At 42.9% G+C, this 10,958-nt stretch overlaps 3 protein-coding genes across 5 annotated transcripts; 1 reads left to right on the top strand and 2 right to left on the bottom strand.

The window, feature by feature from the left end:
- Positions 1-461: 461 nt before the first annotated feature.
- On the bottom strand, positions 462-2,676 carry LOC103997574 (auxin-responsive protein IAA30). Of its 2 annotated transcripts, none has more exons than XM_065167978.1 (5): positions 2,335-2,676; positions 1,412-1,659; positions 1,038-1,179; positions 880-941; positions 462-766 (listed from the first exon to the last, which is right to left on the bottom strand). In XM_065167978.1, the coding sequence occupies exons 1-5, from the start codon at positions 2,595-2,597 to the stop codon at positions 729-731; spliced, it is 753 nt and encodes a 250-aa protein (XP_065024050.1). In that variant the 5' UTR covers positions 2,598-2,676; the 3' UTR covers positions 462-728. The 2 variants fall into 2 exon arrangements, with proteins under 2 accessions (XP_065024050.1, XP_009417112.2); XM_009418837.3 differs by having other exon boundaries at positions 1,430-1,659; positions 2,335-2,675.
- A 2,844-nt stretch (positions 2,677-5,520) lies between these two features.
- On the top strand, positions 5,521-7,143 carry LOC135649515 (auxin-responsive protein IAA31-like). The gene is made up of 3 exons (XM_065167979.1): positions 5,521-5,704; positions 5,887-6,512; positions 6,608-7,143. Exons 2-3 carry the CDS (start codon positions 6,154-6,156, stop codon positions 6,657-6,659), a joined length of 411 nt encoding a protein of 136 aa, XP_065024051.1. The 5' UTR covers positions 5,521-5,704; positions 5,887-6,153; the 3' UTR covers positions 6,660-7,143.
- A 1,551-nt stretch (positions 7,144-8,694) lies between these two features.
- Positions 8,695-10,895, bottom strand: LOC103997572 (protein OSB2, chloroplastic). Of its 2 annotated transcripts, none has more exons than XM_009418834.3 (5): positions 10,448-10,895; positions 10,189-10,327; positions 10,022-10,106; positions 9,599-9,705; positions 8,695-9,171 (listed from the first exon to the last, which is right to left on the bottom strand). In XM_009418834.3, the coding sequence occupies exons 1-5, from the start codon at positions 10,825-10,827 to the stop codon at positions 8,980-8,982; spliced, it is 903 nt and encodes a 300-aa protein (XP_009417109.1). In that variant the 5' UTR covers positions 10,828-10,895; the 3' UTR covers positions 8,695-8,979. The 2 variants fall into 2 exon arrangements, with proteins under 2 accessions (XP_009417109.1, XP_065024049.1); XM_065167977.1 differs by having other exon boundaries at positions 8,695-9,186; positions 10,448-10,884.
- Between the last annotated feature and the right edge of the window lie 63 nt (positions 10,896-10,958).

The raw sequence follows: 10,958 nt of genomic DNA, 5'->3' as shown, positions 1-10,958 counted from the left end.
AATGGAAGTGGTTAATAATCTTAGCAAGTTGGGAATGATTAGTTTCATGTCAATAATAAATTATAGTGTTCATCATGCAACTCCACCCATACAGTTCAATCATGGTTGGGGCAGCCCCTTCTTGGAAGAACAGGGTGACACAAATAGTTGCTTGTGTGGTCCATGATATGTTCTTGAAAGAAGAGGCAAAGAATCATTTGTTAGGGGCTTTGAGTTGGCATTTGAGCTGTGCAGAAAGTTGACTGACTTAATCCATGGGGACAATGCAATGAATGCTAATATGTTTGTCAGATCATCCTTCAATGTGTCATTTAAAATACTTGGATTGCTTCCAGAAAACTTCATTGCAGCAAAGGCCATAATACCTTTTATCACCTTAATCATGGACTAAAGTATAGTAATCTATCCAGAAAACAATATTTAGACAGATGCCTCATCATTAAGCACATGGCTTCACTTCCTAATCCAATTTGAAAGAGAATCTCATTTATTCGTTCCATACTTTGATTCAATGAACAAACCAAACACTGCACAAAGTAGTATTATGTGGTACAGTTCATTGAGCACACCAGGAGACAGCAATCTTGCAGTGATATTGCTGTCTCTCCATACACAAAAAAGAAAAGAAAAGAAAAGAAATGTACAAACAAACATATATTAGCGTTTATGATATCACAATATACATGCAGAAGACCAGAGACAGAGAGAGAGAGAGAGATTTGTTGTATTCAGCACTTGTTCTTGCACTTCTCCATGGCTCTTGGTGCTGCAAAATTAGGAGAGAAGTATATAGACTTTGTTCAGATGCTGAAACAAGGCATTAACTTGCATTAGGAAATGAGAGAAAGCGTCTCCCTTCTTTTGTTGATAGATACTGACCAAGTCCAATGGCTTCTGATCCCTTCATTATGCTCAAACGCTTGCATGAAGCTACAAACATCCTGGATTGTTTTGCAATGGATTTGGTGATGCAAGTTTTGATCAAACAGATTCCGAAGAAATGAATACATAATATGGATTAAAACTAAGAAACTTACTCCCATGGAACATCCCCTACAAGCATCCAGTCACCATCCTTGTCTTCATATGTTGGCACATACTCAGATCCATGCAGAAGATCCTTCACCTTCCTCTCATTCATGAAGTCTCTTCCGCTCATTCCCTGAGAGCCATAATCTCCTGATATTTGAACAAAGGATATCAGTTTTCTCTCTCACGATCATAGCATAAAACTATTTTGAGATGATCAGCATTAAATGATCTGCTCTGCAGTTGATGTTCTTGGCAAAATGGAGGTGTTGCACAGTGATACACAGACTGAGCTGTAGGTTCAAGCATTCAAAGTATTCAATCATCAAGCAGGCCATTCACAAGGCATGTCTACATCCATGCATGCAGTTGAAGTGTATACCCTGCAGTTGTGGCTCACCAGTAGTGAAGGAGTCGAACATCTTCTGCAGCGCCACGAACAGCTCCTGGTAGCTTCGGTGCGTCTTCAGGTCCACCTTGCGCAGGTACGGGGCACCATCCATGCTCACCTTCACAAGAGCAGCTAAGCTGCTCGACTTCTCACCCTCCTCCTTCCTTCCCTTCTCAGAGTGGACAGAGAGGATGTTCTTCCTGAACGATCGGACCGGTGGCCACCCCACAACCTGTGCCCTGATATCGACACGAACGATTATGCTGATGATGATAGAAATCAGCTATATCAGAGTTAAGAGATCAGAACAGTGGCAGATGTGATAGGAAAGAGCTAAGAATTGAAGGAACTTGTTGATGATATATTGTTTTTGGTCAATTGCAGTAAAGATTCACCAAATACACACTCACCTATCTTCCATTGCATTTCCTCCATATGTTGGATGGAGTAACAACAACATTCCTCTGTTCTTTCACTGTGTTTTCTTGTAAGAAAATTAAGATGATATTTACGTGTATAAGGAAATATTGTTCTATGTGGATCTGTGTGAAAGGTGAAAGAAACTATTTCTCTTTACTTACATCATAAATAAAACTGCTGAATGATGAATACTCCAAAAGCATCAATAGTAACTTATAGCTGCCAAAAAATTCTTATTTGCCGACAAGAAACAACAGCCACATACTATGCACCACTGTTATGTATGTGCTTGTTTGAATGAACAGGGAGATCCAAAAAAAGACAAACAGAGATCAAGGGATGAAGGAAAATTCTTATAATTGAGTGGAATGGAAGAACATCTACTCAAATTTTGTCAATGTTGCATCCACTAAAGCAAATTTCAGATAGTTTTTTCCTCCAATTTCTAAGATAAAGACATGCAAAATGAAAAGGGGTCTGAGAGACATATATACTTGGGAGGGGATGGCTTCTCAGGGTCACTGCCACAGGAAACGATGCTGTCGTCGTTCGGCGATCGCTTCACTTTCTCTGCGGCCTCCGCCGCCGCTTCCTGCACGCCGACCGGGGTCTGAAGCTGGAGCTTGAGATCCACGATCTCCACAAACCCCCTCTTGCCGGAGTTCTTGCCGCTCTCGACTTCCCCTCCTCCTCCGCCTCCTCCGCCTGGCAAGCCCAGGCGCAGCTCGGTCTCCTCCATCCTCAAGCCGCTCGACATGCTCCGACACACTCTTTCTCACGCCTCAATATCTTCTTCTTCTTCTTCTTCCTCCACCTTGCTTCGACAAGGTTTTACCACTAGGGAAACCAATATATACCGAGAGAGAGAGAGAGAGAGCATTTGATTTGAGTGAGCAGACATAACATGGTCGTACGTCCGACCCAACCGAGACAATGACACGTATTCATCTCCGTTGGATCTTTGCCTGGATTCCAAAAGCCACAGACACCGCATATCCATACCTCGTTTACTCACCTCGGCTTCCTTCCTCGGGTGTTGACCCCAACACTAACTCAATCAACAAGAGGGTAGATTGGTGAGCCTGTCACGAACGGGCGTAAAAGGATTCTTAAAAGGTCTCTCGTCGACATGCTCGCTTAGCTGGACCAGAGGCCCAACACCGAATCCCCACTGTCATCGGACGGCCCGAGCCCGGCCGCCATCAAACGGACGGCTGAGATGGTGCTAGCGACGCTGTGGGGCCTACTGGGACCCTGGTGAAGTGGATCAGTTTGCGCGGCTTGTGGCGTGGCGTTGCGTCGAACCCGCTCCAACGTGAACCGTGTCTTCACCAAGACAGATCATAGGACTAAACATATCAATTAGGCCTCTTCCGATGTTGTATATATATATATATATATATCGGATACATTGCTTATTGCTTTGCCAAGAATGGAATCATGGATACATACATTGCATGAGAGTGGTTTGGTTGTGGACGATGTCATAAGAGTGCTGTTCTATATTGGCCAATGAATTGATAGATCTAACAGGGGAAGAGATTAATTAGATGGCATTGATAACTACAGATCCATGAAGATGATAATGGAGCTTTCCAAGAACTTGTTTCTCTCTCTAAATTGTTTTAGGAGACACCCAAAAGATGATTAGAGCCACACTTGGAGCTTCTTCCAAGTCATGCATACCTCCAGTGTCGGAACACTTCCACCGCACAGACCTTGCAGTTGCCTTCTCTTTCTCGTCATGTCCATTTCCAAATCAATGTGCCGTGCTCCGGTTTTCTCCTTGCCAAACACACCAACCATGCATTCAAACCACTGCCTCAGCTTTGCCTAATCACAGTTCATTATCCAAGATTTGCTACTTCTTCTTCCTCTTCCACTAGCATTCAGTTCAACCTGTGGGGGTAGAAACTCTCATACCAAGAGAATAATCTTTTAAATAATAATAATAGAGTAAAAATCTGAATATATTAGGTAAAGAAAAACTCAAATTTTGATCCAAGAAGACTAACTCGAGGAGAAGAGTCGAGTACCGATGCTCCCATCGATACGATTCGTCCTCGAACTGCATCGAGTTGGACGTGTCGCTTAGTCCACATGCTTGGGTCACGGTAATCCACGGCAAGAGCATGTGCAGCGGTGGATCGGAGGTGACGAACAGGTGAAACTTGTGAGTACACGTAGTGGACATTACAGCCGAGGAAGATGCTGGCTCTTATTTACTCCAAGTGATTGGTTGCTGAGTGAGAGAAGCAATAGAGATTGATGCAGCGTGTGCGTGTTCTTTCTCATTGAGTTGGGACAGCAATAAAGAAGAGAGAAGAACGACTTTTATGATGTTTCATCTATAACTGGGTTGAGGCTTGCTTGTGTTCTTCTACTACTGCTGGCGTCATTCTTCCATGCAGAGTTACTCACCATGGACAGACAACTGAGCAAGAAGCAAGTCTTTGCATGGAATTAATGGGCAAACAAGTCATGGCCCTCGAGGTGGGCTGCTCTTCCACTCCAAACGAAGGTAGGGACCCTGGTCACAGGAAGCTCCAAAGAAAGAACACATGCACGTGTATGTTGACATGATGTTACATGTCCCTCCTCATGCCTACACAGCAATTCTTGCTCCACTTGTCTCGATCTGCTCATCAATGGCTACTTCTCGTGGCAGGCGTTGGTTACACGTTGCTCTCCTCCTCAACATGCAAGCTTATCACTTTATTTTGTTGGCTTGAAAACCACAAGATATCGACTAGTTGGTGGTGGTGATTTAATTTGTGGAGAGATTGGATGGCTTACGAGATAGAGATGAAACCTTCCCTGCCAGTACCGTCGACAGGCGTTCGTGTTTCCCGTCCCTATCTCCAGTTCATCAGCAAGCAATCAGTGCGGTTCTGGAGAGGAACCTGAGCTCAAATGACCGAGAGCTGGTCCGTCGGTGTTCTTCCCTGATCTCGTCCCAGGATGAGGAAGTCTGGATGAGAAAGCGAGAGGCATTTAACTGCAGTTATGGCCTAAAGATATGTGACAGAACAAGTCTTGAACGAGACGGAGAATGGGCATCTCCACTGCACACTAAGAAAACGGGCGTCGGCTTCAATGTCTCTCTTCCAAATGAGCTGGAATCGGCAGCTTGCAATTGTTTTAAGCTGGATTCATTGTCTGTTGGATACATCACATATCCATGCAACAATATTAGGTATATATATGTACATATATATACAGAGAGAGAGAGAGAGAGAGCAGCAAGAAAATACGATCCGATTACTTGCTGCTTAATGGTGGATCAGGAAAGAAATCAAACAAATTAATTGAACAGTGATTACGAGAATCTTATACCTGCATAGACTGAGAGAGACAGGCGGCAAGTGTTGGAGGAATCAGCAGTGAAGGAAGCTCAAGTTAGTGCTCAGACTGCACATCATTTTGGAGGCACATGAGAGACATAATAATCTCATACAGATTCAGCAACTGTGGCAGAATCCTCGCACATCATTGACATGAATCAAGAGTCCTCTTTATTAATCAGCTACTTTGTGTCATCAAGGAAGAAGGAAGTAAAGCAATCAGAGAGCTGATGAACTTGTTGACCTTCCAACACAGACAAGATCTCGAAGCCATTTCGAGTCTCCCCCATGCTCATCTGAGCCAAGCAGCACATGTGCTCGCAGTCCCCAACTCCAACGGCGACGGTCGTTGGTCGGCCAACTGACCGCCGGGGAAAGGATGTCAGCTGCCCGACCCGGGCGGAGCGGCCGCGGCGGCGGCCTGGTGGCTTGCCGGGCCTTCTCCGGATCCGACAGGCGTGTGGCCCTCATGGATGCTGTGCTGCACATTCAGACGACCAGCCTAGTTGTCCATTACAAGGTCAACCTTCTCTCTCTCTCTCTCTCTCTCTCTCTCTCTCTCTCCTGCAAGATATATATATATATATATATATATATATATATATATATATATATATATATATATATATATATATATATATATATAAAACTATTTTTAAATCTACTATAATCTTCATTTAACACTTAATACATTGATAACAGTCAGTCCCATGCAATAAGGAAAAGTCTGGCGACACGCTTCCTTCACCTTCCCATCATACTTACTATAAAGCAACCCTCGCCCACCTCCATGCCAAACACAAGAGCTAAGTCTTTCTCTTCTTATCACCTTCCCTCGCCCGGAACCCCTCGACCACCTTCCTCAACCACATCCCTCGACTGCACAAGCTCTTCCTCGATCCATCACCTGTGTTGTTGGAGGCCACCACTTGTACTTACCTGAGGAGGAGGAAGAAGAAGAAGAAGAAGATGGACGGTGGAGCGGACTACATGGACACAGATAGCCTCAAGGCGACAGAGCTGACGCTCGGGCTGCCCGGCGGCAGGCCACAGGTGGTTGGCTGGCCGCCGATCCGGTCGTACAGGAAGAACACCTTAAAGGCGACGAAGGCGGCGGCCGAGGCGGGCGGGCTCTTCGTGAAGGTCAGCATGGACGGAGCTCCTTACTTGAGGAAGATCGATCTCGCGGCCTACAAGGGGTATGAGGAGCTGAGAAAAGCGTTGGAGGACATGTTCAAGTGCTTCGAAGGTGGCAAAGGATCCGAGTACGCCATCACCTATGAAGACAAGGATGGAGACCTGATGCTGGTTGGAGACGTTCCATGGGGGTAAGAACATTGATGTCAAGATCTATGAGTGTTTTAATACTGTTATTTGTGCATTTCCCCCCCCCCAATATTTACACATTTTATGGTGCTTGTAGGATGTTCACATCATATTGCAAAAAGCTGAGGATAATAACCAAGAGGATCTGAAGACAATCTTGGGTTTCTTAAGCACGAGGAGGGAATCTTGTAATCTACATAGGGTTATGCTTCCATGTTGCCTTGCAAATGTACAAAAGATACTCACAAGTTATGTTGTGGTCAGCATAGGATTATGATTCCATGTTCATCTTACCTTCAAATGTTCCAAAACATCAAAAGTTGGAGGACACTGAAAATGAGAGAAGTCTTGTTCTTGATAGTTTACAGGGAGAGGAAGATGGCTGACAAGATCCAAGAACAGACATCATCTTCCAGGGGTGGAAGAAAGAAACAGCAGTACAAGTCCCCACACCTCACATGTCAGGAACAAGCATGAGGGGATTGAATTCCATCACCTTATCAGCAACCAACAGGACACTTGTATCCTTGGATAGGGAAATCTCAGTGCCAGATGAACAGACAATTTTACATGGTGGGTCAGCACCACCAATCAGTGCACATCTTAATTATTGAGTGAAATGATTTTGATTGATTTGTGGGTCAACAATACAGCTGAGATGATCTAAGAACAGATTTTAATTATAATATATTAATCATTTCATTTGATGAGTACAAAATACATAAATTTCTACATCAGACAATATAATAGAGTACAGAAACAATTCTAAGTACATTCAAAAGAGATTAAATTGATGAGAGATGCGACAACTGATTCAACCATTCAAATATTAACCTTGAACAGTAATACCAGATTAAAAATTAATTTCAAGTTAAGCTCATATAAAAGGCAGTTCAAAGAGGCTAACATGCAATTAATGACATGAGTACACTGAAGAACCACTGTTGGAACATAGCATTCATAAAGATTGAACTCTCCAGTGATCAAGACCTATGGAAAATGAAATATAATCATTCTGTGATTCATATAACATAAGTCAAGGACTTCTAGCTTTGGTTCTGTTCTCATCAAGCTCAAGTCCAAGAAATCTTAGAAGATGGGTGACCTTTTCTCCATAATCATCAACATTTTCCAAGCCAAGAAATAGAAGTGATACATATATGCTAGTGTTAAAACGAGTCATAGGAGTGAGAAATTTAAGTAAATCACCAAAAGAATCCCTGTCAGTTGATCAGAAAATAGATCCATTCAGTACCTGATAGAAACCTTTTGCCATTTAGTACCTTATAGCAACCTTTGGCCAGATTCTTACTCATCCAACGAGCAAGAACAAACTTTTGTGTATATGTGTGTGTGTTTACTAAGCCTTATTCACATGAACTATCCCAGTGAAAAACAAGAACTCCACCAGTAGCAAGTCTTTTTAAATACATTTTCAGACTTTGGATAGAATCCTCATATTATCAGGTAGCAAAATGGCTGACCTTATAAAATGATGTAACTCAATTAAGTTACATATGAACCACCCAAAAAAAAGACATGAAACCACTCAAAGGATGATGTAAATTTTAGTAAAAAAAATAGACCAATTGAAACCAACCCCACAATAGATTGCCAGAAACAAAAGATAACATGACAGTGTATCAATTACGACAGACAACACATCTTTCAACCTACTCAAGAAAAACAAAAGAAAGTCGATGAATTGTGCAATTGAATCATAAAGAGTACCTCAATCATTTAGGAAACTGAAGTAAATTTTGCACTTAAACTGATCTTATAGAATAACATTAGATCATATGCTATATGCAACCATTCCTCAATGGTGAGAAACTCTTCCCAATGTTTTGGTCAACTATCATGATACTGCAATGCGTATCAAAGAAAGAGTGAATAATCAAGGACTGACTCTTATATCCACATTGAACCTCCAATTTCTTGATGATGCGCAATCCGCATGATGGGCTGGATGTTTTCCTGACAAAAGTTTTGATTATTATAGAAACCTCACTAGCTCTTCTTATTAACATAAAAGGGTGCAAATTTCTGTAAATAAGAGGCTGATACTATCATCAGAACAAAGATATTTTAAAATCTGACTCTCAGTAGCTAGACCTCATGGCTCTACATCATCAGTGTGAATAACAACCTTTTCTGTAAAGAGACCATTGTGCTTCCTTACTGTTTAAACAAATCATATGAATCTATATTATGAAAGAAGATAGCTTCATTACATCATCAGAAACCAGATTCACAAGAGTATGTCATATAGTTGGTCTTTTACTTAAAGCTATTAATCCCTCATCACATAAAGTCACACATCATGCCAGAGACAGGAGAGCAATCATTAATCAGGTTGCAGAAAACTGATTAAAGGATGTTAAACATCCCCAATGATATGCCAATCTTGGGAACTTCACATAGGCAAGTAGCAATTCAGGATCTTCTATCACACATCAGCAAATCAAGCTAGAATGGAGTGAAATCGCCATCATACATAAAAGAAACAGCAGGACTCATGCCATTAGCTTGGTGGAGAGAGCTCATTCTTGAATCCAATATAGCCAATTGTGACTTCACCCAATGTGGGTTGTTCATAGCATCAATCCATAATGCTTCACCAGTATCCTTGTGCTTAAAATCAGGGTACTTGGGGTTTCTCTGTAAAAATTGTAACTATTTTCAAGTTTGAATCATCAACTAAATACATGACACTTGAAATTGGAATGACCGAAAATACTCCAAATGCAAGAGCATATACTATTTTTTATGACAATACTACTCTATCAAGAGAGATCAAAGTTATCCTATTGCAGTCCAGTAGTAAGATCACAATCTTCTACCACAATTTTTAACATGCAATACAAGATATTGACAGTGGTTTACTTTACTATCTTCATAAATGCTTTGATCAGTGGATGAATAGGCATGCCTACAAGAAATATATACCACGCAACATGGTAATTTGTTTACTTTATGAACTAAAGTATGCACACGATATATCAGAAAAATACAAGTGCAACTTGGTCAAGAAAACTACATTCCACAAACATCATAGAGTATATGGAACAGAGGATAGTTCTGCAACCTTGTTTTTCCTATTATCCCACCAGTCCATTGGATTAGCAAAGAAGGCCTGCCAGAGCTTTTCTGTAGAACCTGAAGAGTTACCCACATAGCTCCCAAACTTAGTACCTTCATTACCAGAGAAACAAGCAGTAAGCAACTTAACAAAAAGGAGTCTTTCAACACTCAAAGTGAAGGAATTGGGTTGACAGATGAAAGCAAACGGATCTTAAAGCGACTGTCCATAGCAACTTAAGGCAACCAAGGGCACATCATGAATTCTAATTCCGGATGAAGTGCATCATTAACTATTTAGTTGTCACGTAGTATGAGTCCATTCAACGATGGATCATCCTCCAAAATTCTCTAAGGCTTGAGCAATGTTCTTGTGTGTGACGAACTCAGTCAAATTTGCGAGAAACATCCAAGAAATACTTTCGAGCACCTGAATCTACAGAACGTGTCTCTGGTTCATACAATGACACTGTAGAGTAGCTCCTTTCGATGAAATTAAGCTGTTGAACCACCACCTACCACAAGAAACAAAGATCACCAAAACTGAGCGACCATAATGAGCAGAAGCAGGACACCAGGAAGTGATCAAAATAACACCTTGTAAAAAACCTGTCGCTTCTCATCATCCCCTTCGACAACATCCGACACAAGTCGCCCAGAGACGTGCACTTGGCGACCCTTCTCCACATGCTGGAAGGCCACATGAGCGAGTTCATCCCAGAAGGTCAGATTAATCCTGCAGGACACAAAAGAAAAAGTAAAAAAAAAAAAGGCAATCCGTCGAACACCTGGACCGCGTTGTCGAAACTACACGAAAATCCAATTTTGACGAGTCGGTGACCAAAGCCAGAGTTACCATGTGGTCTCGGAGGCGGACTTCTTGACGCCAAGGCGGGTCCAAGCGAGGGCCTTCCCGCTGTTGAGGTGCTTGATCTGGACGGGCGAGCCCACGATCCCGATCAGATGGACGGAGTTGGCGAGGTCCTTGCTCCAGGGGATCTCCTGTGGCCGCTGGTGCGACACCCCCTCGTACTCGTGCTCGCTATGGCCGCTCGAGCACCGGGCCGGGAACGGAGCAGGAGGATGACGGCGGCGGACGACGGCCACAGAGATGGGCCGATTTTTCCCCTGGGGAAGCGACGACCAGAAGGCGTTAGGGTTAGGGTTCGGGGAGGGGAGGAAGGAGAGGAGGGAGGAGGGGGTCTGGAGAAGGGACGCAATGGGCAGTGCCGCCATGTCTCTCTACTTTTGGTGGTTTAGCGCGAGTGGGAGTTCCTTTGTAGCGAACGGTGAAGACCGCGGAGCGCACCGTTCACAGCTTTTCTTAACCTTTGATACCGGATAGCGCGAATCTCAAAGCAATGGAT

Source organism: Musa acuminata, chromosome BXJ3-9, assembly GCF_036884655.1.
Source record: "Musa acuminata AAA Group cultivar baxijiao chromosome BXJ3-9, Cavendish_Baxijiao_AAA, whole genome shotgun sequence".
Lineage (NCBI taxonomy): Eukaryota > Viridiplantae > Streptophyta > Magnoliopsida > Zingiberales > Musaceae > Musa > Musa acuminata.
Note: the sequence above shows the minus strand (reverse complement) of the source record. Positions and strands in the feature narration are given on the sequence as shown.

What these genes read in the sequence shown, in the direction of transcription:
- LOC103997572 (XM_065167977.1), bottom strand. Translation starts at nt 10,827, where the DNA reads ATGGCGGCACTGCCCATTGCGTCCCTTCTCCAGACCCCCTCCTCCCTC. An exon ending in AGCGACAGGTTTTTTACAAG is followed by an intron (nt 10,107 to 10,188) that starts GTGTTATTTTGA and finishes TTCTTGTGGTAG; the next exon opens with GTGGTGGTTCAACAGCTTAA. An exon ending in GGGATAATAGGAAAAACAAG is followed by an intron (nt 9,187 to 9,598) that starts GTTGCAGAACTA and finishes ACTTGAAAATAG; the next exon opens with TTACAATTTTTACAGAGAAA.
- LOC135649515 (XM_065167979.1), top strand. Translation starts at nt 6,154, where the DNA reads ATGGACGGTGGAGCGGACTACATGGACACAGATAGCCTCAAGGCGACA. An exon ending in GTTGGAGACGTTCCATGGGG is followed by an intron (nt 6,513 to 6,607) that starts GTAAGAACATTG and finishes TGGTGCTTGTAG; the next exon opens with GATGTTCACATCATATTGCA.
- LOC103997574 (XM_065167978.1), bottom strand. Translation starts at nt 2,597, where the DNA reads ATGTCGAGCGGCTTGAGGATGGAGGAGACCGAGCTGCGCCTGGGCTTG. An exon ending in GAGAAGCCATCCCCTCCCAA is followed by an intron (nt 1,660 to 2,334) that starts GTATATATGTCT and finishes TGTCGATATCAG; the next exon opens with GGCACAGGTTGTGGGGTGGC. An exon ending in TGGTGAGCCACAACTGCAGG is followed by an intron (nt 1,180 to 1,411) that starts GTATACACTTCA and finishes TTCAAATATCAG; the next exon opens with GAGATTATGGCTCTCAGGGA.